Raw genomic sequence first — 26,901 nt, forward strand, 5'->3', positions numbered from 1 at the left:
ATGATCTGTCTGTGGATGAGACAAGATTCAGACGCCTCAGTGCATCAGTGAAAAACAACTCGGCCTCGTTCAGAAGCCGTGACGTCATTGGACAGGTCAGTCTGACGCCTCCGCCTGCAACTCTGATATTGCTTTAAATGTTCTCCATCATACACATGCATACAGCAGCTAAAGGCTAATAAGTGACCACTAGAGTATCCAAAGAATGTCACATGTGACTACTCCACAACACACATTAAGATCATTTGGTTAAATCCACACTTGTCTGGCCAAGTTTTGCACTAATGCCAGCCTGCCTGGTAACTTTTAACTGCTTTGAAGTGTGTTCCTAGCGTTCACATTCTTTCACTCTGAAGTGCACTGAATTGAGTGCAGAAAAACTGCTTATGCACAAGACGTATGTACAGCTTATACAGATTTTAACGTGTCATTCCTGTTCCTTAGGTGCACATTGAGTTGGCCCAGGTGGACCTGATTTCTGGTGTCACAGAATGGTGAGCAGAGCAGACTGTATCTTCATGATAGAAGCATCAAACCTTACATAGAAACTCCACCACAAGCATAAACCCCTTGTCCGCATAGTTATCCATATGCTCAATTAATCCACGTTTCACCAATATATAGCTAAATACACTGCCTACTGTGGAGCTTTGAGGAGGCTGAGTGTTCAAGTTTATTGTCTCATACTGTACATAAAAAAGTACAGTTGTACATTCAAATGCAATTAAAACGCATCTGCCCCTGGCTCCCTTAAAAACTGTATACGATAAGAATAAATAAGAGACAACAACAATAAGACTTCTACAATAATAAATAACTGAGTTATTTAAAGTGCTAGTGCTTTATTGTTCAAATGCTTGCTGTTCATTGAGCAGTTTATTTTAGCATATTTTGAAAAAACGTAATACAAATAAAATATTGAGTATACAGTGTGTATGGACAGCAGGTCATTTATCCTGCAGAAGAAGTTTGAGACGTTTCTGTGGAGTATTATCTAACTGTGCACCTGTTTTCTTAATTTTTCTTGTTTAATGATCATCATTAATGATGATTTAATTCACTGTCCGTTCTCATTCGATTTTTGTCCCTCTATTTATTCCAGGTTCACCCTGAGAGATGAAGCTGAATAATCGTTCTGCGTGCTTATGTCATGGTACAATAATAATGATGGCATTGTGCCACCGCTGCAGCTCACACTGATGCCTGCTCCTTCCCACCTCTGCGTACAGTGGCAGCCTTACCTGCATCCACCCAGCTCTCTGTGTATCAATATATAGTGTAGTATTGGACTGCACCAATACTCATACCAAAGATAAGTAGGCTGAAGTAGCTGAGTTGACGATGATAAAGTGAAAGTTTATGTTGACTGAAAGTTACTTTACTATATGAAGAGATAATATCTTTAAGATTGAGTGGAGCAAGTGAAAGATGAACAGGTCCAGAAATAATGAAGTCATATTTTGTTGTTTTGTTTGCTTTTTTTGCTGCAAGAATGTTTAAAATCTAGGAGTGTCTTGTTTGAAGTGCAGTAACGTTTTAAACTTTAGTGTTTTTTATGTGTTGCTCATGAATGCTAATGCCATTTCAGTATTTTGGATCTGTTTTATGACAGGCTTATATTGAAGTTATTTTATATTTCACAGCACCTTGTTATGTTTGTGTTTGAGATTGCTTTTGAATATAATTTTATAATATTTTATTTTCTACAAGACATGTATTTGTTACACCTACGTCACAATTAGATCATAGTATGATTGATTTTGTGTATATTTGCAAAGCTTACGAATCAGATCCAATTATGTTTGTTGAAAGATGCTATAACAAAAATAAACAGATATTGTACATCTAATGTTTTGCTTTTGTGGCTGTTGGACTTAAACGGTTTTATTTATGATTCCCTATACATTGTATTATCAGTTCTACTGTGTATACTTTTATCACTTTAATAGTTTGATAGAGCCAATTATGTTTTGCTGTAATATGCAGTGGATGACTTTATTATGTAAATATTAGATACATTGTGGTTGTATTGCCACTGATAACTGAATACAAACATGTATTTCAATTGCAAATGATACAGAGAAACCTCAAATAGAGGAGATGAGATTTTTGCATCAACAAGTGTGTGGAAATGTACCAGCAAGTATAAATACTGCAGTGTAGACAAAGTATGTTACAAGTAAAACTACGGAGCTCCGTAAGGGAAACAGACCTTTTTTTATTCAACCTTCGATTTTCTTCCCTCTCTGCATGTCCCTTCCGGGGACCCGTACATAACCAATACACTACATATACTTATTGAAAGCAGAGACGGTTCAGAAAGTGTGACTTGTTGGTTGTTTAAAGAACAACTTTGTTAAAAGTGAAAAGTCGTGAAGTACGCAGCTGTGACGTCACGTGTCTCGCGGAGCTACAATACTTTCACTTTCATTTATCCGGAAGACGAAAAAGCTGCGTTCAAATTGTAGCCAAGTAAAGGTAAGTCGTATGCGTCATAAAGTCATGTTTTACGTGCTGTATTATTGTTAAAATGTTTGACAAAGTGTGTGACATAACGTTGTGTTTTGTAGGAAATACGAAAAATAGAAAGCGAAGTTATAACCCTTTAAAGTTAGGGTTAGCGTCTCGTAACCGAAAGTGGAGTCGAGCGATAGAAAGCGATAGAAATACACCAAATAAAGAATCTCTGGTTGTTTGAACTGGTTGCAGGACTACAGCAAACAGTATGCTGTCATATATGTCACACATATTTGCTCTGTATTAAAGGAAGAAGACTAAAGTCAAGATGTCAGGCAATGGAATGGAGGAATCGGAGCCCATGGAAGTGAGTATACTGTATCAGCCCAGTCTGCAAACTAATGTTGAACAATACAACAGTCTGTAAGACAACTGTTAATGGAGCTGTGGTATCAATATGTGAATATGTGCAGAGTCTGTCTTCTGTTTACAAGTGTTTGTGTTTTAAAGTAATAACTCAGGCAATTGTCTTTTTTTATTTAAATGTCCGATAGTGTGATGACCCTAGTGGCAATTATATCCAGCCGAATCCAACACCTCTTGATATGCCTGCTGAGGTAGATATATATATGTGTGTGTGTGTGTGTGTGTGTGTGTGTGTGTGTGTGTGTGTGTGTGTGTGTGTGTTTTATAAGCTAATAACTGCTGTTGAAAACATCCAGGTCCTGTTCCAGCAGGCCTGTATGTGTTTTCTGTCTAGTGCAGAGGTGGGGAACCTCCGGCCTCCGGGCCGTATACGGCCCGCGAGACCATTTGATCCGGCCCTCGAGGTAATTCGTAAAACGCACGCAAAAAAAATCCACTAGCAAAAAAAACTAGACGGCAATATTTTAAACGGGCGACTTACTGTTTTTCCTGGCCAAGGTCAGGGTCCTTGAACACAAAACGAGCAGGACGTGTCATCACGTGGTCACGTCATGTCAAAAAACGTACATTTTAAACGAGACTGTCGTTGACATCAGCGAACGCAGCGTGGCGAGTGTAAAACAGAGAAAGCTGGACGCGGAATGTCGCACTTTCCAGGAGAAATGGACGAACGATTATTTATTTGTGGAAGTAAAAGGCCAGTGTGTCCTAGTTTGTGCAGACACGCTTGCGGTGATGAAAAATAATCTTGAGCGTCATTACTGCACGAAACATGCCGAACTGCACGAGCTGAAAGGACGAGTGCGTTTGGATAAAGTTAACGCTCTTCAGCGGAGTTTGGCCCAACAAGCAGCTCTCTGCAGAGCGGAACATGAAAACATGGAGAGATAGAGAGGTAGACCACCACACCAAGAACAGACTATTCCACCACTGCTGTGCAATATTCAATTTATTTTCTATCAACCACTTGGTACTTATATTATTTTTTATTCTATTTAATTATTGTGTACTGCCTTTTTACTTCATATGTTCTTTTGCTGTGACCAGATACATTTCCCCGTTGTGGGACTAATGAAGGATTGCTGACTGATTAAGCTGAATGGCATGGAGGATTTTGTGCTATCTTGCTTTGTAAGACATTGACATAAACTTTAACATGTTTTCTGGCTGATGACTTTATCACAGGACGAAGATGAGGTTCAAGTCACACTCTCATTTAAGTGGTCAGAAGATGTTTCAAAGAAGAAATGTCGTCGAGAACTGGAGATGGTTCTTCAAACTTGGGTCAACAACAACGACAATTACACTGGAAATTGCAAAGTTTTAGAAGTCCTAGAAGATAATAGGGCTGTGATACATCTTAAACCTGCTCCAGGTATAGTATGACTTCTTTGGTTACAATTATATCACCCTTATATTACGAACATTTTATATTGACTCTAACACAATGTTCTTGTCTTCCATTTCTTTTGGAGGCAAATTAATTGAGTTTTTCTCTTTTTAAGCCCTGAGAGCGCTTCAGAAACTGAGTGGAGAACTACTGAAGGGGAAAGAAGGGAAAACAGTCACAATAACGTCTATTAGTTTGACGCCGCTAGAGGTTGAGACACAAATATCAAAGGCGTCAATGAACCTTCCTCCATCATCCTTGACACAGCCACAAGATGTGGTATGTACTGTGTATTAAATTAGTAAGAATGAACTGCATTAAAAACGAATGCTAAATTAATACGCTGTATTTCTTCAGCAGCAAGTGCCACTGGGGAAGCAGAGTAGTGCAGTTTCTACAACAGGAGAGGATAAATGCACTCTCCCAGTGGGCCATTTCTGGTACGTGAACCACATCTACAAGGAGGAAATTCAACGTATAGAGAAAGAGAATGACGTTAAACTTGAGGTGGAAGTCACAATGACATTTCAAGGAGACCAGAAAGATGGAGGTCCACAAAAAGCTCTCTCTGAGTTCACAAACCTCGTCCAGAAGTGCTTAGGTGATTCAGATAGCTCAACTTTGCCACTAAAGGACGTAAATCCAGAAGAGTTTAAAGACGTGATGAAAATCTTCCTGAGAAAGGAGGACAAGCTTTTGCTTACTCTTTCCAATGAAGAAATGACCATATGTGGGCCAAGACCAAGACAAGATGCCCTCAGAAAGTCCTTAAATGCAACACAGAAAATGTTAAATATCAGCCCTTCTTCTGGAGAGTCTACAGACGCATCACTGAACATTGGCATGGACATCAAAGACCCTCTCAGTGATGGACTACCCATGGAGGAGAGTCGCTGGAAGCTGATGAATACTTCCTACGATAAGGAAGTAGCTAAGATCAAAACTAAGTTTGGTGTTGATTTTAAAGACTCCGGCATTAGTCAAGGCCACATTGAAGTCAAAGCGTGCTACCAAAGACCTGCAGGAAACGTGTCAATGGAGAGCCACGCTCTCAGAGCTCTTCTTCATCTGTACCAGAAGATTGCCACATCACCCTTTGGATTCATCCAACTCGATGGTGCCACTGGGTTCACTGGTTCATCAAAGGACTTGAGCAATGTTCATGAGTCAGAGGAAGCCTCCGGTGGACCTGTGTTGAATGGACAATCGGGAAACAACACTGATGCACCAACAGGAGGGGGAGCAACAGCGGGAGATGACGAAAAAGAAAACTGTACTATATGCATGGATACATTTACCAATAAGAAACAGCTTAGGTGTAAACATGAGTTTTGTGAGGCATGCCTGGACAACTTAAAGAAAAGCATAGGACCCATCTGTCCTATTTGCAAAGATGTCTTTGGTATGATGAAGGGAGATCAGCCCGATGGAAAAATGACATACTATTCCAGTACCGTACCCCTCCCTGGATTCTCAGACTGCGGCACTATAGTCATCAACTACGATATTCAAAGTGGAAGACAGACGGTAAATGTCTTCATTATGTCCATTTTGCAACTTTAAGTCAAAGTTTATTTCTGACTTGGTTGTTTGTTCCAATCTCATTTTGCAGGAAAAGCATTCAAATCCTGGACAGTACTTTACTGGTATTAACAGAACAGCATACCTGCCAGACAACAATGAGGGCAGAGAAGTGCTGCACCTGTTGGAGAAAGCATTTGACCAGAAGCTCATTTTCACTGTTGGTACGTCCAGAACAACCGGGAGGGATAACCAGGTGACCTGGAACGACATTCACCACAAGACCAACACTACAGGAGGATCAGACGGGTACAGAAACCAAATCTCTTATTTCTTTTTTATATATATTCTGTTTGATGTCAAGTCTACTGGAATGTTATAAATGAACTAGGGCTGTCAAATTAGTGCGTTAATTTTGATTAATTAATCACAGAAAAGATAACGCAACAAAAAAATGAACGCAGATTAATCGCGCTCTTAGATGCCACTTGACTCTTTACGTCACGACGCGGCGCGGCCACAGCGGCCTTGTCATCATGATGAAGCGGATGAGAAAACGTTACTTGGCCCTGTGAATGGAAAGTTTACATTAATCTATATATACCGGTAGATATCTATATATCTATCTGTGGTGTGGTACCTTGTCCAGGAGAGAGAGAGAGAGAGAGAGAGAGAGAGAGAGAGAGAGAGAGAGAGAGAGAGAGAGAGAGAGAGAGAGAGAGAGAGAGAGAGAGAGAGAGAGAGAGAGAGAGAGAGAGAGAGAGAGAGAGAGAGAGAGAGAGAGAGTGTCTTATTGCAATAAAAGACATGTTGACCAGTTTATAATGCTACTCATTGATTCACTCATCTTCCAAAATCAATTTGAATATTTTGAAATGCTTCTCACAGCAAATATTGATATATGCGATTAATTTAGATTAATTAATCACAAAGCATGTAATTAATTAGATTTGTTTTAAATCGCTTGACAGCCCTAATATTAACCCTTGTACATTTGTTGTTTCCACAGTTTCGGGTATCCTGACCCTGGCTACCTGACCAGAGTCAAGGACGAGCTGAAGGCTAAAGGCATCGAGTGAAGACTTCTATACAAAGTTGCTGAGGAGAGTTGTTTTCACACAAAAATATTAAGACAATTATGTAAAACAATCAATTACTGGAATGCACATACTTCTGTATTGCATACTGTCTCTCTTCTCTTGTAATTGTTTATTATCAGTAAGGGTTGCTTTGAGTTTATGGTTTAACACGTTTTATTATCTTCACTTATTAAGCATAACTTTCTTTGATGAAGGATTTGCTAAAGAATTTAGTTGTTTGATAAAGCTTTTTTATTTGAAACTGTATGTATGACATTTGCATATATAAATAGAACTGTATGTCTACATTTAATCTGATTTACTATTTGCCAAATGATTAAACCAACATTAAACTGACTCATCATAGCATTCTTCACTAAATCAGCACGTTGTGAAAATAAAACACAAAACACATTGGCTTGTTTTCTGTACAATTCTTTAATATTTATTTATAACAATATCTGTTATTTAGTTTGTAAAGTACTCCAGCAAAAATGAAACATTACTCTCTTTCCAGAAGAAAGTCTGAGCTTCCATGCATCGTGTACTATAAAAGCTTTAAAAAACAAAACAAACAAGGACTAATCAAACAATTGTGAAAATGCATGTATGATTCAAGAGGGGTGTGTTAGGAATAGTGTGATCCAGGCCAATGGACAGTCTAAGGTTTTGTGAAGGGGAAATGGTTGATTTGTCTAATTATTATACAATGGTGAACATGTTTTTATGTGAACAATGTATTTAACAGGAAACGTAATTTGCTTTGTGGCAATAAACTGCTTACTTCAAAACACATTCAGTCCGATCGGTCTTTTCCAGTCGTTGAGAGATGTTGCCTGCCACCTGATGCAAAAGTTGTATACAAGGATGCAACGGAGACAGAAGTTAATACAAATATATTCAGAGACCTCATTGGACGAGGCAACGTGGTGCTGACAGTTTTCTCAGGTGATTGTAAGATAAAAAGGCCATTATAATCAAACCCCTCACAGAACAGAATAAAGTGATCAATATCTTTTCTTTTTCTTTAGAGTTCTCCGGATGGTCCTGTTTCCTCTGCTTCTGATGAGTCCGATTCAAGCTTCAGCTCAAGCGCATCAACTGCGAATGTCGATGAGGTTCCGAGCAAGAGACAAAGAATCGAGGATACACTTGATGCAGTGTCTGCTAAACGGGTCATAACAAAGCTTGTTTCTCAGTAGTCTCTTAACACTTTCTCTAGAAAAGCTGTTTATCATTATGTTTTGCGTTATCATGTTTTCTTTATTAGTTGATTGAAGCTGTGCTGAGGTAAGTCTGGTGGTGAAGAAGTACTACAGGAATACCAAACAATAAAAACATTAAAAGATGCCACAAGAAGACAAATGGTTAACATACTGGTAGCTGGCATGATTGAAAATCATGAGTGTGTTTTTTATATTGTTTCATTTGTGCCAAATAACTGTATGCCCATTGTGCAAATTTTGATTAGGAATTTAATATCTCCTCTCGGGCACATCACCACTAAAGCTATAAGAGAAGAGTATGCTCTTGGGATAGTGACGCTGTTCCGTTCCATAAAGGATCCATATACCAAGAAAGGCTCTGTAATATTCCTTATTATTGTTTGCATGAAAGTTGCATATCAAACGTGCATATTATGACACAACGGTTTTTGTATGACATTGACATTTGAGTTCTTTAAAGTATGACCAAAATATTTTATTTCAGGAACACTTCCATGATGCTGCAGGCAGCACAGGATACATTTCTTGGCGTCTGAAAGCAATCCAACGAAAGATTTGTTGAGGATCTGCACCATCACCAAATAGCCCTATGGACACTTCTCCCAAATGTCCAACGAGCTGTTCATGTACAAAGACAGTTGGATGGGGATGCTTGCCAAGAGGACATGTCTTTGCTCAACCATACCACAGACAATTCCCTGATGAGAAACCTTTCAGCACCGCCAGACGCTTGTTAATGACCCAAGCAGAGGTGTTGATATCCTCTGCACCTTCCCAAGATTCCTGGATAGCAAAGGATTGGTAAGTTTGGAATTAAATGTTTACAATGGCTTGACACATTTCCTGTAGTAGTAGTAACGGTAATATCTTCTTTCGTGAAGGTGGATCAAGACTTCACCCTCCTATTTGATCATGAAACATCCTCCAGGCTCCTTCAGGAATGGGATGTGTGCTTCAGTCCAAATGTCATAAAAGAGGCTAAGCGGCTTACTTCAACACCAAGAGTTGCGTCGCTTGTTGCAGTCAGCAGAGAGTCCCACAGGAAGTGATCTTGATGAGACAACAAGCATAAGATAGTGTTCACTTCTTTCGTCAATTTTTCTCTTACACTTTTTATCGATTTATTTCTGTTTTGTTTTGTTTTTCTTTAAAAGGCAACAAGAGGGGTGTGTTAGGAATAGTGTGATCCAGGCCAATGGACAGTCTATGTCAGGGGGTCCACAAGGGGCTCCCATCTTACAGAGTGGCATATATCCATCCATCCATCCATCGTCTACCGCTTATCCGGGATCGGGTCGCGGGGGCAGCAGCTCCAGTAAGGAACCCCAATCTTCCCTTCTCCGGGCCACATCCTCCAGCTCTGACTGGGGGATCCTGAGGCGTTCCCAGGCCAGTGAGGAGATATAATCTCTCCACCGAGTCCTGGGTCTTCCCCGGGGTCTCCTCCCAGCTGGACGTGCCTGGAACACCTCCCTAGGGAGGCGCCCAGGTGGCATCCTTACTAGATGCCCGAACCACCTCAACTGGCTCCTTTCAACGTAAAGGAGCAGCGGCTCTACTCCGAGTCTCTCACGGATGGCTGAGCTTCTCACCCTATCTCTAAGGGAGATGCCAGCCACCCGTCTGAGAAAACACATTTCGGCCGCTTGTACCCGTGATCTCGTTCTTTCGGTCATGATTGATATAATGTCATGGAATTCTGCCGATACAAACTAAACCAAAGGGTTGTTGTGAGAAGTGAATCTATGATACTGAAATAAAGATACTTGGTTAAAGAAGTGAGCTCTTTATTTCTGCAGAAATGGAACAACAAAACAGAGTGTCAAACGGTCTAGAGTGACGTTCAAACACTCTACCATGAAGCTCTACGAACAGAGAATACAATTAGATTATATAGTCACAATCAGTCAGTGGGTGACAATGTTTACAGACAATCGGCTGTGCAACTACGCACATCTAGCTGATACAAGGGATATAAGCTGACACATCTAGAGATACAAGAATACAAGGGGAACATGACCAGAGTGTGCTCTGGTCCTAATCACTGTAAGTAGGACAAACATAAATGAGCATACTAAAAGAATAGGAGAGTACAAGTCAGGATAAAAATTACCATTACAATACCAGATTTGTGAAGTTGGTGGGCTGGAAAGGGCCAAAAATCATCCATAAGATATTATATACAGTATATGTGCAGAGACTACAACATATTGGCATGTGTGATATTTTTCTCTACCTTGTCTGGGTCCAGAGTGAAGTCTGCCTCTAGCAGCTCCCTGGCGTCGTCGTCAGGCTCGACCTCTGCAGCCAGCAGAAGCAGCAACAGCAGCAGCACGGGGATCACTATGGAGGCTGTGCCTACTACACAAACACACACAAACATAAGAAAGGTGCATGGACAATGTCATCCCCTTCAATGATCTTATATTATTGATGTCAAGGGAGTGTCAACTTAAGTCCGCCTGAACCTGAGGAACTATCGCCAAGTGAACTTCTACACACACACACACACACACACACACACACACACACACACACATACGCGAGCCATATATGACTCTTTCGATGACGCAATATGGGCTGCTGCCATTTTTTAACATGATTAACAAGTAATAAATAATTATATTGTGTCATTTTAAAGTAAAACATTTAGCAGCGGATTTGTTTTTAGTTCTCCCCTCTCCTTTCCTCCGCTGTCTCTGGCTGTAGGTTAAGGTGTGTTCACACGTGTGTCCGTGGGGGGCGCAGCCCCGCCCTTCGCGAAACCGAGCAGAGGAGAAACTGCACAAAGCAAGCAGTAAACACTGAAACGTGCACATAAATGAGATAAATAACGTAAGCGTTTAGTTTATTTAATAAAAGAGCACCTGTTCAATTAAACACCGCTATTAGTACTCGGAGACGTGTTATTCTTAAAAAATGCACGCATAAAGTTGCATTCATATGTATTAAATATATGGCTCTCAAGGAAATACAATAATAATAATATAATATATAATAATAATAATAATATTTGGCTTATATGGCTCTCCCAGCCAAAAAGGTTCCCGACCCCTGTGCTAGGTAGTGGGAACACCCTCTGTACTGGTACTGGGCGCCCAGTGGGGCAGCGGCAGGTTGGCTGGTTTCCGGAGCCTCCATTTTTGTAGTAATCTCTACAGGTTTTGGGGAGGGGCCAACAGGGGCCCCGTAACACTGAGCCCGACCCACCTGTGGCCCCCCTCCCAACGAAGATTGTACAATAATAAAAAGTACTGATTTTTTTATACGATCCAGGCAGGGGCGGGACTTTATGCGAGGACAGACTAGGATCATACCATTATGTGAAAGGAAGGGGGGGGGGGGGGGGGGGGGCAGACGCTCCAAAGACAGCGAGTGTAGTGGTACAGGCCAGGTACACACAGAGCGACGGGGATTTAAATGCAAGCGCGTCGGGAGAAAGAAGAAATGAGCGAAAACCGAAAAAGAAGCACTGCAGACTTTTATCTAAAGTGTCATAATGTCAAGATTGTGGACTTTATTTATTTGAACTGTTTGCTGTAGTTCAGTTGTTCATTTAAAGGTTTGATTACAATGTTTAACACTAGTAACTGTGTATTTTCTTTTGTAACGAAAATGCCAAAAAATAAAGCTTTTATGAAAACACTGAATTAAAAATTGCTTACCAACACACAAACCATATATAATTGCTAAATTAGGCTAAAATAGAAGGCTCTGAGGGATACTAAATTAAGAGCCATTTGGGAGCCGTAAGAGCCGAATCTTTGAAAAGAGCAGGACCTCCCATCACTAGTATGAACGGTCTGACTCGTTACCATGGGAACCTAAATAAAAACGCGCATGCCGCCACGCTCACACAAGGTGTCCAATGTGAAAATGACAATGCTAATAACATGAATGATCACTGGAGAGATGCTGTAATTTGTCAGGAACATATTAATCATGGTATTGTTTTTGTTGTGCGCGACTATTTATACTTAACTAACATTGAAGGCTTGAACACTGCTTCTTCTCTTTTGTCCCGGGTTGAATGTGCCCCTCTGACAAAACACTTGGCCACAGCCAGGCCCCCCCTAGTGATATTGGTCTAGAACAGTGGTTCCTAAATGGGCACACTGGTGTGCCGTGACAATTAGGCCTATTGCATTTAACTGTACAGTAAGCGCTGTAAGCGCAGCGCAGGGAAACACTGTAGTTTATTGGTACTTTGTACTTGTTGTTACACACTTATTTCACAATATAGAAACAATAGGTGCTTTGGCCATACCTGTCAACATTGGAACTTCAAAATAAGGGAAATGTTTTGGCAGACTCCGCCCCTATTTTAACAGCTCTCAGCCACCCAGTTCCTACCCATATAATGTAAATGTAAACACATAAGGGACGGGTATATACATTCAGGAAATACATGTTTATTTAAAGTATGCATTATTTGTACAGACATGTTTATAAGATTTATGCATTTTAATTGCATATATACATTTTATTCTGTGTGGGAGTCCCTAGCATCTGCAAGGGACTGGTTGTAAGAATAGGTTGCAGACTTTGCCTGCCTCAAGACCCTCTGAGAAGGACAGTATATGTATGCTGGACCAGTGTGGTTCATTTTACATGACAGTAAAGCACACACGGTACTTTTGTTTAATGCCATCCTGTTCTCTGTTACAATCTTTCTTACCATACTGAACACCCTTTCAGAACTGGCATTGCTGTGCGGGATGCATAACAAAGCCTTCATAAGTCTCGCTAACTCCCTGAACCTCAAGTCCTTTCCTACAAGGCCCCAGAATCTGTCAATACTCTGTTCTTGGGGAAGATGCTTTGTCTCTGTCACTTGGTAGTCTGTGAGTTCTTCTCTCAGCCAATATTAATTTTGTTGTGGTCACTTGGAAACTGTCCCTGTCCCTGGAGTGATGTCAAGCCGAGATGCAGGGTCCAGCACTCTCAGATCCTTCAGAAGTTGGGAGTCGAGTGGAAAGGAGGTCAACATCTTTCGCAGAACTGCTTCATAGAAGGTTCTCACAGTTCTACAACAGAGCAATAGTCAAAAAACAACATATGCATTAGGTAGTGGCAACCATTTCAGGCAGGCTTCAAGACTTCTCTCAGGCTGTCAAATGATGAGAAGATAATTGCATTAAACTATAGAGTATTATACTCACTGGAAGATTTTTTTTCTGGCTTGAAACTGGGATCTCTGCATTTCTGATGAATGCCTTTGTCTCTGCCCCTATGAAGAGGTCTTCATCTGCCAACTGATGTCCCTCTCCAAACTCCACCTCCCTGAGAGGCACATCCATGATGGCCCTGGCTGGTACAAGGTAGCCCAAGAATCGCCTGATCAGCCTGCACATTTCCTCTTCAAGCCTGTGAATCTGTACTCCCTCTGACTGTAGACAATGATGGTACAAAATAAATAAGCATTTTATATGTGAATATTAATCTATTATTTCTGATATTATCATGACACCCACCTGAAAGGCAATGTTGAATTCAACTAAAGGCTTAAGGGCAACATTTAGGAACATAAAATATGTTCTCATAACTTGACCACAGAGATGGCTCGCAAGATCACGAACTTTGGCATTCTTCTCCACATCCTCATGACTCTGAAAGTATGCCTATAGATATAGGGAAGCAATATATGGTGAAAAGATACAATGGAAAAATATCATAAATTGTGCAGATATCTGCTGAATGGAGTTTACTATTACAATCCTACCTGCAGAGCATCCCACTGGTTCAGTATTCTCTGTATACATGTAAACAGACTGAGCCATCTTGTACTGCAGTACCTCAGCAGCTTCAGCTTGTCAGAGTCTGAACTCTACAAACTCCTTGAGTTCACATCTTTTTGCACTGAAAACAAGATAATTTTCAGTTCAGAATGAGGGCATAATTGATAGAGGGAGAGAGAGGATTGGGTAGGCAAAAGATAACGGTAAACTTTTATTTTACATTTACCTTTTGTCAAAGTGGGTGTATATCCCAACCAAAATGTCCTCCACTGGAAGCGTGACTGCTTTGATGGAGGAGGCAAATGCAGCCAAGGTCCTGGACATTAGGCTGGCTTCCTCTCACTCTGCTAATAACTGCATTGTGTCTGCCTTTCATTACATTTGCATTATCTGAATTGAAGGCAATGAGGTTCTCCCATGGAATGCCTCTTTTGCTATTGGAAACAATGAAACAAAAATATTCCCACAATTACAAAATAACCTCTCTGACAAAAGCTGCTATGTTAACTTTGATTGAATAAAACTAAAACGGACATGTTCTAGCTGTTATTATAATTAAATGCAAACTCGTACGACACAGTGCACTTCACTCACCTCAATGCTTCGGACAACTTTCCATACAAGTTTTCATCATTACCCACACTGCATATGGGCATTTCAAGAAACTTCGTTGTCACCTCAAGATTGGAGTCATCATATATTCTTGCAAGGACGACAAATTCTTTATCGGTATTTCTGTTGTTTGATTCGTCGCACATCAAAGAAAAAGGCTGGGATTTGCATACATTTGCTACGACCTCATCAAGCTCCACAGCTATGGCACCTGTTAAGCAAAAGTGTCTCCAGTTAAGGCTGCAACATAGGGAATAATAAGGTTTTACTTATTTGGAAGCAACTGACAGTTTATTTCTTACCTTTGATGAGTTGTGTGAATTTTGTTTCCCCCGACGAGTACTTCCTTGCGATGGCAGAGTCAGGAAACATGTCCGCTACACTGCGACTGAAGTCATCGCAGAAGCTGAAGGCTACATTATTTTTTGGTCAAAGCATCGACATTTTTCCCTCAGCTTTGGTCACTTGGTCAGCCTCCGACACAGTTCTTGTCACAAATAATGTCATTGACAGAGTGTGTTTGTGTGCGTCTTGGGCGTGCTTGTGTTTGCACGATTTTTCCTGTTGACGAATATCGCTTTTTCCGCCATGTGCGATGCTAAAATCTAAATCTAAAAAAAAGGTGAGAGGAGGAAGGTCTGGTTCGCCAGACGAGGAGGAGCTGAGGAGGATCAGTGCACGGCGAGGAGCAAGAGGGATCCGATCCGGTCCCATCTGCGGGGAGGCAAGGCAGCAACTGTCGAGGGAAACATCCTCCCGTCAGTGTGCGGCGAGGAGCAAAAGGGATCCGATCCGGTCCGATCTGACCGGATCACGCGTCTTGTGTGTCTTTGTTATGACAGTTCATGGAAAAGGTTAGAGAGTTCATCGCCATGATAGCGCACAACAACATTAAAATCACAACAATATATATAACATGCAACAGTCATAAAAAGGGTTAACCATACATCACACTGTCTTAAAAGATGGCTTTATGACAGAGACTCACGACAGTGTTTGTCATCCTCTCCCTCTCCACAGTTGTCCTGTCCATTGCAACAGAAGATGCACACTGCCTACTGTGGAGCATCTGCCCTGGCTCTCTCATCCCTTAAAACTATATAGGATAAGAATAAACAACAGACAACAACAATAAGACATTCTACAATAATAAATAAATCACTGAGTTATTTAAAGTTCTAGTGCTTTATTATTAAAGTGCTTGCTGTTCAGTCAGCAGTTCTTTTTTAGCATAGTTTGAAAAAATGTAAAAATAAAATATTGAGTATACAGTATGTATGGACAGCAGATACTTTATCCTGCAGCAGAAGTTTGAGACGTTTCTATGGAGTGTTATCTAACTGTGCACCTGTTTTCTTAATTGTTCATTGTTTAATGATCATCATTAATGATGATTAATGATAACAAGATAGATCTATTTTCATTCAACCTTTTCTTCCCTCTCTGCATGTCCCTTCCGGGGACCCGTACATAACCAATACACTGCATATACTTATTGAAAGCAGAGACGGTTCAGAAAGTGTGACTTGTTGGTTGTTTAAAGAACAACTTTGTTAAAAGTGAAAAGTCGTGAAGTCCGCAGCTGTGACGTCACGTGTCTCGCGGAGCTACAATACTTTCACTTTCATTTATCCGGAAGAAGAATAAAGCTGCGTTCAAATTGTAGAGCCATGTACAGGTAAGTCGTATGCGTCATAAAATCATGTTTTACGTGCTGTATTATTGTTAAAATGTTTGACAAAGTCTGTGACATAACGTTGTGTTCTGTAGGAAATACGAAAAATAGAAGGCGAAGTTATAACCCTTTAAAGTTAGGGTTAGCGAGTCGAGCGATAGCTTTCCTTTTTAACATGATGTCGACATTTGACTTTTATTTATAGTAATACACCAAATAAAGAATTTCTGATATTTATAGCTGACTGCAGGACTACAGCAAACAATATGCTGTCATATATGTCACACATATTTGCTCTGTATTAAAGGAAGAAGACTAAAGTCAAGATGTCAGGCAATAGAATGGAGGAATCGGAGCCCATGGAAGTGAGTATACTGTATCAGCCCAGTCTGCAAACTAATGTTGAACAATACAACGGTCTGTAAGACAACTGTTAATGGAGTGTGCAGTCTGATGCAAGTGCAGTTTTTTGTTTTTATAACTGGTTTGAAATGTGTCAGAAGGATGTCTGTCAAGTGTATGTGAAAATAATAAAGGCACACATTCAGGTTAAACTAATCCCAAATAATCACAGCCTGTTGCTGTCTGCTGTATCAATGCTATCCGCTTATGTCATATTCTATTCTAGTATTATATTTAATTGCAACTACATTATCATCAATATGTAAAACTTTAATGTTATTGAAGCAATGTGAAAAAACTAAAGTATGACAAAACAGTCATTAATTGCCTTTTTTCTGTTTGAAACTGTGCTATTCACTTTTCAATTTTTCTATTCTATTCTTCTTTTATTCCCTGGACATTGTTTGTGCTATCTTGCTTTGTAAGACATTGACATAAACTTTAACATGTTTTCTGGCTGATGACTTTATCACAGGACGAAGATGAGGTTCAAGTCACACTCTCATTTAAGCGGTCAGAAGATGTTTCAAAGCGGAAATGTCGTCGAGAACTGGAGCGAGTTCTTCAAATGTGGATCAACAACAACGACAATTACAGTGGAGATTGCAAAGTTTTAGAAGTCCTAGAAGATAATAGGGCTGTGATACGTCTTAAACCTGCTCCAGGTATAGCAGAACTTTTTAAGTGTTATTGACTCTAACACGATGTTCTTGTCTTTTATTTCTTTTGGAGGCAAATTAATTTTAGTTTTTCTCTTTTTTAGCCCTGAGAGCGCTTCAGAAACTGAGTGGAGCACTACTGAAGGGGAAAGAAGGGAAAACAGTCACAATAACGTCTATTAGTTTGACGCCGCTAGAGGTTGAGACACAAATATCAAAGGCGTCAATGAACCTTCCTCCATCATCCTTGACACAGCCACAAGATGTGGTATGTACTGTGTATTAAATTAGTAAGAATGAACTGCATTAAAAACGAATGCTAAATTAATACGCTGTATTTCTTCAGCAGCAAGTGCCACTGGGGAAGCAGAGTAGTGCAGTTTCTACAACAGGAGAGGTTAAATACACTCTCCCAGTGGGCCATTTCTGGTACGTGAACCACATCTACAAGGAGGAAATTCAACGTATAGAGAAAGAGAATGACGTTAAACTTGAGGTGGAAGTCACAACGACATTTCAAGGAGACCAGAAAGATGGAGGCCCACAAAAAGCTCTCGCTGAGTTCATAAACCTCGTCCATAAGTGCTTAGGTGATTCAGATAGCTCAACTTTGCCACTAAAGGACGTAGATCCAGAAGAGTTTAAGGACGTGATGAAAATCTCCCTGAGAAAGGAGGACAAGCTTTTGCTTACTCTTTCCAATGAAGAAATGACCATATGTGGGCCAAGACCAAGACAAGATGCCCTCAGAAAGTCCTTAAATGCAACAAGCAAACAAGATGTCTTTGGTATGATGAAGGGAGACCAGCCACATGGAAAAATGCAGGAATTAGTCTCTGACAAAGACAGAGAGAACCAGTATTTAAAAAAAATAACTACCCGCTTTAGTTCTCTCTTCTCAACTGTCTTTGTTTCAGTGAGTGTTGCTGCTGTTGAGCATTGTGTCGGTTTTCTACTCACTCTCTGGTTGCTTGCAGCGGTGGGACAAAGCTATATCTGTGGTGTGGCTCGTTCCAGTTGTCGGGTTCTCAATGAGGCCTTTGCCAAACTTATTCACTCGGAAGACGTAGTTGTTGATGTAAGTGACAAACAAGATGTCTTTGATATGATGAAGGGAAACCAGCCCGATGGAAAAATGACATGGCATACAAATACCGTACCCCTCCCTGGATTCTCACACTGCGGCACTATAGTCATCAACTACGACATCAAAGACCCTCTCAGTGATGGACTAACCATGGAGGAAAGTCGCTGGAAGCTGATGAATACTTCCTACAATAAGGAAGTAGCTAAGATCAAAACTAAGTTTGGTGTTGATTTTAAAGACTCCGGCATTAGTCAAGGCCACATTGAAGTCAAAGCGTGCTACCAAAGACCTGCAGGAAACGTGTCAATGGAGAGCCACGCTCTCAGAGCTCTTCTTCATCTGTACCAGAAGATTGCCACATCACCCTTTGGATTCATCCAACTCGATGGTGCCACTGGGTTCACTGGTTCATCAAAGGACTTGAGCAATGTTCATGAGTCAGAGGAAGCCTCCGGTGGACCTGTGTTGAATGGACAATCGGGAAACAACACTGATGCACCAACAGGAGGGGGAGCAACAGCGGGAGATGACGAAAAAGAAAACTGTACTATATGCATGGATACATTTACCAATAAGAAACAGCTTAGGTGTAAACATGAGTTTTGTGAGGCATGCCTGGACAACTTAAAGAAAAGCATAGGACCCATCTGTCCTATTTGCAAAGATGTCTTTGGTATGATGAAGGGAGACCAGCCCGATGGAAAAATGATATGGCATACAAATACCGTACCCCTCCCTGGATTCTCACACTGCGGCACTATAGTCATCAACTACGATATTCAAAGTGGAATACAGACGGTAAATGTCTTCATTGTGTCAATTTTGCAACTTTAAGTCAAAGTTTATTTCTGACTTGCTTGTTTGTTCCATTCTCATTTTGCAGGAAAAGCATTCAAATCCTGGACAGTACTTTACTGGTATTCACAGAACAGCATACCTGCCAGACAACAATGAGGGCAGAGAAGTGCTGCACCTGTTGGAGAAAGCATTTGACCAGAAGCTCATTTTCACTGTTGGTACGTCCAGAACAACCGGGAGGGATAACCAGGTGACCTGGAACGACATTCACCACAAGACCAACACTACAGGAGGATCAGACGGGTACAGAAACTAAATCTCTTATTTCTTTTTTATATATATTCTGTTTGATGTCAAGTCTACTGGAATGTTATAAATGAACTAGGGCTGTCAAATTAGTGCGTTAATTTTGATTAATTAATCACAGAAAAGATAATGCAACAAAAAAATGAACGTAGATTAATCGCGCTCTTAGATGCCCCTTGACTCTTTACGTCACGACGCGGCCACAGCAGAGAGAGAGAGAGAGAGAGAGAGAGAGGTATTGCAATAAAAGACATGTTGACCAGTTTATAATGCTACTCATTGATTCACTCATCTTCCAAAATCAATTTGAATATTTTGAAATGCTTCTCACAGCAAATATTGATATATGCGATTAATTTAGATTAATTAATCACAAAGCATGTAATTAATTAGATTTGTTTTAAATCGCTTGACAGCCCTAATATTAACCCTTGTACATTTGTTGTTTCCACAGTTTCGGGTATCCTGACCCTGGCTACCTGGCCAGAGTCAAGGGACGAGCTGAAGGCTAAAGGCATCGAGTGAAGACTTCTATACAAAGTTGCTGAGGAGAGTTGTTTTCACACAAAAATATTAAGACAATTATGTAAAACAATCAATTACTGGAATGCACATATTGCATACTGTCTCTCTTCTCTTGTCATTGTTTATTATCAGTAAGGGTTGCTTTGAGTTTATGGTTTATCACGTTTTATTATCTTCACTTATTAAGCATAACTTTCTTTAATGAAGGATTTGCTAAAGAATTTAGTTGTTTGATAAAGTATTTTTATTTGAAACTGTATGTATGACATTTGCATATATAAATTGAACTTTGTCTACATTTAATCTGATTTACTATTTGCCAAATGATTAAACCAACATTAAACTGACTCATCATAGCATTCTTCACTAAATCAGCACGTTGTGAAAATAAAACACAAAACACATTGGCTTATTTTCTGTACAATTCTTTAATATTTATTTATAACGATATCTGTTATTTAGTTTGTAAAGTACTCCAGCAAAAATGAAACATTACTCTCTTTCCAGAAGAAAGTCTGAGCTTCCATGCATCGTGTACTATAAAAGCTTTAAAAAACAAAACAAACAAGGACTAATCAAACAATTCTGAAAATGCATGTATGATTTTGCAAAAATGTTCTTTAGGTAAAATGATTGTATTTCTCTCTCAATTAAAGACAAAACATATACAACAGCATAAAATGGTGTTCACACTTTTTGTCAATTTGTCTCTTACACTTTTTATCAATGTTTTTGTTTTGTTTTTGTTTAAAAGGCAACAAGAGGGGTGTGTTAGGAATAGTGTGATCCAGGCCAATGGACAGTCTATGTCAGAGGGGTCCACAAGGGGCTCCCATCTTACAGAGTGGCATATACTGGATTTGTGAAGTTGGTGGGCTGGAAAGGGCCAAAAATCATCCATAAGATATTATACACAGTATATGTGCAGAGACTACAACATATTGACATGTGTGGTATTTTTCTCTACCTTGTCTGGGTCCAGAGTGAAGTCTGCCTCTAGCAGCTCCCGGGCGTCGTCATCAGGCTCGACCTCTGCAGCCAGCAGAAGCAACAACAGCAGCAGCACGGGAATCACTATGGAGGCTGTGCCTACTACACAAACACACACAAACATAAGAAAGGTGCATGGACAATGTCATCCCCTTCAATGAGTATTGAGAAAAGATTGTATTGGAGAAAAACTGGCTTTAACCGAAGGGAGGAAACCAGTTGAAAGGCCACAGGGACGCATTGTTGATCTCATGCTTTCAAAATATGGCTCTGATAGTTTAAAACATTTACAAGAATGGTGTAATGAATGTGATTTCCCGGCAGTAGGGTCGTTAAGTACGGCACAGATAGGGAAACTAGGCATGATTTCCAATGTTATTTTAATTCAGCTATTTTAATTCTGCTATATTTATACTATTTTAATTCTGCTATATTAATTCTGCTATTTTTATAATGGTACTTCAGACTCATTTACATCAACACTGTGCTTATTGTACTGTAAATGCTCTTATTCTGTCTAATCTTGTACTAATTGTTATGTTTTTGCTGTGAAGCACTTTGTGCTGCAATTCTTGTATGAAAGGTGCTATACAAATAAAGCTTATTATTACACACACACACACAAGAAGAGAGGAAACAGAGATATGCACGTATGCAATGATACATTGGAGATATTCACTCAAATGATGACAATTATGGGTAAAAACACGACTCCTCACCTGCACTCCGGCAGGCGGGTGATGGAGTTTATGGAGCACTGGCAATTTGCACAGTACTCATTTGTATCTAACAGCTGGCCTGGACTCTTCCATTTGTGCAGCTGGAGAAGGCAGAAGGTGTGTGAGTGTGTGTGTGTATGTGTGTGTGTGTGTGTGTGTGTGTGTGTTCAGGCAGTGGCCTTCACAGCTTCCTGCTCACACACACACACACACACACACACACACACACACACACACACACACACACACACACACACACACACACATACATGTAAGTGCACTGCTTACCAACCACATCATTATCTATTATAGGTACTCCAATTGCAACAGAAATATTTGAAAAAATGTTTTAACTTGCGTATCTGCTAGGTAGTGGGAACACTCTCTGTACTGGCACTGGGCGCCCAGGAAATCAATGGGGCAGCCGCAGGTTGGCTGGTTTCCGGCGCCTCCATTTTTGCAGTAATCTCTACAGGTGTGCAGATTACAGTTTGGCCCTGTGAAGCCTGTCAGGCATCGACAGGTAGGAGAACCTGAGGAATGAAATATATATTCAATAGATGGAACGCTAAATAGGGATGAGGAGGGAGGAAAATGTGTCACATTACCGGGCCAACGGAAAAACGAAATAGAAGGTCAAGGAGACTCACGACAGTGTTTGTTATCCTCTCCCTCTCCACAGTTGTCCTGTCCATTGCAACGGAAGATGCACACTGCCTACTGTGGAGCATCTGCCCTGGCTCTCTCATCCCTTAAAACTATATAGGATAAGAATAAATAACAGACAACAACAATAAGACATTCTACAATAATAAATAAATCACTGAGTTATTTAAAGTTCTAGTGCTTTATTATTAAAGTGCTTGCTGTTCAGTCAGCAGTTCTTTTTTAGCATAGTTTGAAAAAATGTAAATATAAAATATTGAGTATACAGTATGTATGGACAGCAGATACTTTATCCTGCAGCAGATGTTTGAGACGTTTCTATGGAGTGTTATCTAACTGTGCACCTGTTTTCTTAATTGTTCATTGTTTAATGATCATCATTAATGATGATTAATGATAACAAGATAGATCTATTTTCATTCAACCTTTTCTTCCCTCTCTGCATGTCCCTTCCGGAGACCAGTACATAACCAATACACTGCATATACTTATTGAAAGCAGAGACGGTTCAGAAAGTGTGACTTGTTGGTTGTTTAAAGAACAACTTTGTTAAAAGTGAAAAGTCGTGAAGTCCGCAGCTGTGACGTCACGTGTCTCGCGGAGCTACAATACTTTCACTTTCATTTATCCGGAAGAAGAAAAAGCTGCGTTCAAATTGTAGCCATGTACAGGTAAGTCGTATGCGTCATAAAGTCATGTTTTACGTGCTGTATTATTGTTAAAATGTTTGACAAAGTGTGTGACATAACGTTGTGTTCTGTAGGAAATACGAAAAATAGAAGGCGAAGTTATAACCCTTTAAAGTTAGGGTTAGCGAGTCGAGCGATAGCTTTCCTTTTATAGTAATACACCAAATAAAGAATTTCTGATATTTATAGCTGACTGCAGGACTACAGCAAACAGTATGCTGTCATATATGTCACACATATTTGCTCTGTATTAAAGGAAGAAGACTAAAGTCAAGATGTCAGGCAATAGAATGGAGGAATCGGAGCCCATGGAAGTGAGTATACTGTATCAGCCCAGTCTGCAAACTAATGTTGAACAATACAACGGTCTGTAAGACAACTGTTAATGGAGTGTGCAGTCTGATGCAAGTGCAGTTTTTTGTTTTTATAACTGGTTTGAAATGTGTCAGAAGGATGTCTGTCAAGTGTATGTGAAAATAATAAAGGCACACATTCAGGTTAAACTAATCCCAAATAATCACAGCCTGTTGCTGTCTGCTGTATCAATGCTATCCGCTTATGTCATATTCTATTCTAGTATTATATTTAATTGCAACTACATTATCATCAATATGTAAAACTTTAATGTTATTAAAGCAATGTGAAAAAACTAAAGTATGACAAAACAGTCATTAATTGCCTTTTTTCTGTTTGAAACTGTGCTATTCACTTTTCAATTTTTCTATTCTATTCTTCTTTTATTCCCTGGACATTGTTTGTGCTATCTTGCTTTGTAAGACATTGACATAAACTTTAACATGTTTTCTGGCTGATGACTTTATCACAGGACAAAGATGAGGTTCAAGTCACACTCTCATTTAAGCGGTCAGAAGATGTTTCAAAGTGGAAATATCGTGCAGAACTGGAGATAGTTCTTCAAACTTGGGTCAACAGCAACGACAATTACAGTGGAGATTGCAAAGTTTTAGAAGTCCTAGAAGATAATAGGGCTGTGATACGTCTTAAACCTGCTCCAGGTATAGCAGAACTTTTTAAGTGTTATTGACTCTAACACGATGTTCTTGTCTTTTATTTCTTTTGGAGGCAAATTAATTTTGTTTTTCTCTTTTTTAGCCCTGAGAGCGCTTCAGAAACTGAGTGGAGCACTACTGAAGGGGAAAGAAGGGAAAACAGTCACAATAACGTCTATTAGTTTGACGCCGCTAGAGGTTGAGACACAAATATCAAAGGCGTCAATGAACCTTCCTCCATCATCCTTGACACAGCCACAAGATGTGGTATGTACTGTGTATTAAATTAGTAAGAATGAACTGCATTAAAAACGAATGCTAAATTAATACGCTGTATTTCTTCAGCAGCAAGTGCCACTGGGGAAGCAGAGTAGTGCAGTTTCTACAACAGGAGAGGATAAATGCACTCTCCCAGTGGGCCATTTCTGGTACGTGAACCACATCTACAAGGAGGAAATTCAACGTATAGAGAAAGAGAATGATGTTAAACTTGAGGTGGAAGTCACAACGACATTTCAAGGAGACCAGAAAGATGGAGGCCCACAAAAAGCTCTCTCTGAGTTCACAAACCTCGTCCAGAAGTGCTTAGGTGATTCAGATACCTCAACTTTGCCACTAAAGGACGTAAATCCAGAAGAGTTTAAAGACGTGATGAAAATCTTCCTGAGAAAGGAGGACAAGCTTTTGCTTACTCTTTCCAATGAAGAAATGACCATATGTGGGCCAAGACCAAGACAAGATGCCCTCAGAAAGTCCTTAAATGCAATAAGCAAACAAGATGTCTTTGGTATGATGAAGGGAGACCAGCCACATGGAAAAATGCAGGAATTAGTCTCTGACAAAGACAGAGAGAACCAGTATTTAAAAAAAATAACTACCCGCTTTAGTTCTCTCTTCTCAACTGTCTTTGTTTCAGTGAGTGTTGCTGCTGTTGAGCAATTGTGTCGGTTTTCTACTCACTCTCTGGTTGCTTGCAGCGGTGGGACAAAGCTATATCTGTGGTGTGGCTCGTTCCAGTTGTCGGGTTCTCAATGAGGCCTTTGCCAAACTTATTCACTCGGAAGACGTAGTTGTTGATGTAAGTGACAAACAAGATGTCTTTGATATGATGAAGGGAAACCAGCCCGATGGAAAAATGACATGGCATACAAATACCGTACCCCTCCCTGGATTCTCAGACTGCGGCACTATAGTCATCAACTACGATATTCAAGGTGGAATACAGACGGTAAATGTCTTCATTGTGTCAATTTTGCAACTTTAAGTCAAAGTTTATTTCTGACTTGGTTGTTTGTTCCATTCTCGTTTTGAAGGTAAAGCATTCAAATCCTGGACAGTACTTTATTGGTAGTCACAGAACAGCATACCTGCCAGACAACAATGAGGGCAGAGAAGTGCTGCGACTGTTGAAGAAAGCATTTGACCAGAAACTCATTTTCACTGTTGGGACGTCCAGAACAACCGGGATGGATAACCAGGTGATCTGGAACAACATTCACCACAAGACCAACACTACAGGAGGACCAGACGGGTACAGAAACTAAATCTCTTATTTCTTTTTTATATATATTCTGTTTGATGTCAAGTCTACTGGAATGTTATATATTAACCCTTGTACATTTGTTGTTTCCACAGTTTCGGGTATCCTGACCCTGGCTACCTGGCCAGAGTCAAGGACGAGCTGAAGGCTAAAGGCATCGAGTGAAGACTTCTATACAAAGTTGCTGAGGAGAGTTGTTTTCACATAAAAGAATTAAGACAATTATGTAAAACAATCAATTACTGGAATGCACATATTGCATACTGTCTCTCTTGTCATTGTTTATTATCAGTAAGGGTTGCTTTGAGTTTATGGTTTATCACGTTTTATTATCTTCACTTATTAAGCATAACTTTATTTGATGAAGGATTTGCTAAAGAATTTTGTTGTTTGATAAAGTATTTTTATTTGAAACTGTACGTATGACATTTGCATATATAAATTGAACTTTGTCTACATTTAATCTAATTTACTATTTGCCAAATGATTAAACCAACATTAAACTGACTCATCATAGCATTCTTCACTAAATCAGCACGTTGTGAAAATAAAACACAAAACACATCGGCTTGTTTTCTGTACAATTTTTTAATTTTTATTTATAACAATATCTGTTATTTAGTTTGTAAAGTACTCCAGCAAAAATTAAACATTATTCTCTTTCCAGAAGAAAGTCTGAGCTTCCATGCATCGTGTACTATAAAAGCTATGTGTCATTTTTCATTTAAAAAACAAAACAAACAAGGACTAATCAAACAATTCTGAAAATGCATGTATGATTTTGCAAAAATGTTCTTTAGGTAAAATGATTGTATTTCTCTCTCAATTAAAGACAAAACATATACAACAGCATAAAATAACGCTTGCTGACAGGTAAGCAAAGTAAAAACTTGTTATTGTAGTTACATTAAAGATTGGTGTTACTTTCCACATGCATTAAGATATGGCTGACACATTTCTGACAGAAAGCAGCATTTTGAGACAGGCTGAGCGTAAAGGACGTGTCAGAGCGACCAGAATGGTAGCATTAGCAGCAGCAGGGCACAGAGGAGAGTGAGAGATTAGAAAGACCAAATGAACATAATGCACTTAAGACTGAGTCATTACAAAACTGTGAACGTACAGACTTTGATCCTCCAAAGGTAGAAAGATAAAACTACTCGCATAGTCAGATGGATGTCATCTAGTCTTTACAAAAAAAACTGGAGAAATAAAAGACAAACATAACACCGACCTCGATTATTTTTTTCCTTCGATTTTACCATAATTGCAGCCTCCCTTTCCTTCTGAAGGAAGACCCTTGTAACAGACAACTAAATGGTGCAGAAATGACCCAATCCATCCGTTGTGTATCTGCTATGGCACCTCCCGTTATTAGCACAGCCA

At 39.8% G+C, this 26,901-nt stretch overlaps 4 protein-coding genes and 1 long non-coding RNA gene across 7 annotated transcripts in view; 4 read left to right on the forward strand and 1 right to left on the reverse strand.

Moving 5' to 3' along the window:
* Nucleotides 1-1,849, forward strand: part of esyt1b (extended synaptotagmin-like protein 1b) — a 19,290-nt gene extending 17,441 nt beyond the window's left edge. Inside the window, 3 exon segments of the mRNA XM_029430648.1 lie at nucleotides 1-95; nucleotides 445-494; nucleotides 1,103-1,849. The exon segment at nucleotides 1-95 is cut by the window's left edge and continues 8 nt beyond it. Coding sequence (XP_029286508.1) covers nucleotides 1-95; nucleotides 445-494; nucleotides 1,103-1,130 — 173 coding nt within the window. The 3' untranslated portion in view covers nucleotides 1,131-1,849.
* Nucleotides 1,850-2,280: 431 nt separating this feature from the next.
* On the forward strand, nucleotides 2,281-7,664 carry LOC115007703 (E3 ubiquitin-protein ligase DTX3L-like). Its single transcript, XM_029430649.1, has 8 exons — nucleotides 2,281-2,478; nucleotides 2,767-2,824; nucleotides 3,012-3,074; nucleotides 4,069-4,258; nucleotides 4,389-4,552; nucleotides 4,631-5,800; nucleotides 5,892-6,103; nucleotides 6,804-7,664. The coding sequence occupies exons 2-8, from the start codon at nucleotides 2,786-2,788 to the stop codon at nucleotides 6,871-6,873; spliced, it is 1,908 nt and encodes a 635-aa protein (XP_029286509.1). The 5' UTR covers nucleotides 2,281-2,478; nucleotides 2,767-2,785; the 3' UTR covers nucleotides 6,874-7,664.
* Nucleotides 7,665-15,937: 8,273 nt separating this feature from the next.
* LOC115007705 (uncharacterized) lies at nucleotides 15,938-26,232 on the forward strand. Of its 2 annotated transcripts, none has more exons than XM_029430652.1 (8): nucleotides 15,938-16,127; nucleotides 16,432-16,489; nucleotides 17,002-17,191; nucleotides 17,290-17,453; nucleotides 17,535-18,336; nucleotides 18,994-19,070; nucleotides 19,156-19,373; nucleotides 25,611-26,232. In XM_029430652.1, exons 1-8 carry the CDS (start codon nucleotides 16,120-16,122, stop codon nucleotides 25,678-25,680), a joined length of 1,587 nt encoding a protein of 528 aa, XP_029286512.1. In that variant the 5' UTR covers nucleotides 15,938-16,119; the 3' UTR covers nucleotides 25,681-26,232. The 2 variants fall into 2 exon arrangements, with proteins under 2 accessions (XP_029286512.1, XP_029286511.1); XM_029430651.1 differs by having other exon boundaries at nucleotides 15,939-16,127; nucleotides 17,532-18,336.
* Nucleotides 20,576-21,653, reverse strand: LOC115007710 (uncharacterized). Its single transcript, XR_003832226.1, has 3 exons — nucleotides 21,611-21,653; nucleotides 20,869-20,993; nucleotides 20,576-20,777 (listed from the first exon to the last, which is right to left on the reverse strand). It is a non-coding gene; the product is annotated as an uncharacterized LOC115007710 (long non-coding RNA).
* LOC115007708 (uncharacterized) lies at nucleotides 22,763-25,152 on the forward strand. Of its 2 annotated transcripts, none has more exons than XM_029430657.1 (5): nucleotides 22,763-22,947; nucleotides 23,222-23,279; nucleotides 23,792-23,981; nucleotides 24,079-24,242; nucleotides 24,324-25,152. In XM_029430657.1, exons 1-5 carry the CDS (start codon nucleotides 22,940-22,942, stop codon nucleotides 25,008-25,010), a joined length of 1,107 nt encoding a protein of 368 aa, XP_029286517.1. In that variant the 5' UTR covers nucleotides 22,763-22,939; the 3' UTR covers nucleotides 25,011-25,152. The 2 variants fall into 2 exon arrangements, with proteins under 2 accessions (XP_029286517.1, XP_029286516.1); XM_029430656.1 differs by having other exon boundaries at nucleotides 22,765-22,947; nucleotides 24,321-25,152.
* Nucleotides 26,233-26,901: the final 669 nt, after the last annotated feature.

The sequence above is a fragment of the Cottoperca gobio genome, chromosome 5 (assembly GCF_900634415.1).
Source record: "Cottoperca gobio chromosome 5, fCotGob3.1, whole genome shotgun sequence".
Taxonomy (NCBI): Eukaryota; Metazoa; Chordata; class Actinopteri; order Perciformes; family Bovichtidae; genus Cottoperca; species Cottoperca gobio.

Coding starts and splice junctions, on each gene's coding strand:
- LOC115007703 (XM_029430649.1), top strand. CDS start 2,786: ATGTCAGGCAATGGAATGGAGGAATCGGAGCCCATGGAA. Junction 4,259..4,388: donor ACATCTTAAACCTGCTCCAG/GTATAGTATGAC, acceptor TCTCTTTTTAAG/CCCTGAGAGCGCTTCAGAAA. Junction 4,553..4,630: donor TGACACAGCCACAAGATGTG/GTATGTACTGTG, acceptor GTATTTCTTCAG/CAGCAAGTGCCACTGGGGAA.
- LOC115007708 (XM_029430656.1), top strand. Junction 23,280..23,791: donor AGGAATCGGAGCCCATGGAA/GTGAGTATACTG, acceptor ACTTTATCACAG/GACAAAGATGAGGTTCAAGT. Junction 23,982..24,078: donor ACGTCTTAAACCTGCTCCAG/GTATAGCAGAAC, acceptor TCTCTTTTTTAG/CCCTGAGAGCGCTTCAGAAA.
- LOC115007705 (XM_029430651.1), top strand. Junction 17,192..17,289: donor ACGTCTTAAACCTGCTCCAG/GTATAGCAGAAC, acceptor TCTCTTTTTTAG/CCCTGAGAGCGCTTCAGAAA. Junction 19,374..25,610: donor ACTACAGGAGGATCAGACGG/GTACAGAAACTA, acceptor TTGTTTCCACAG/TTTCGGGTATCCTGACCCTG.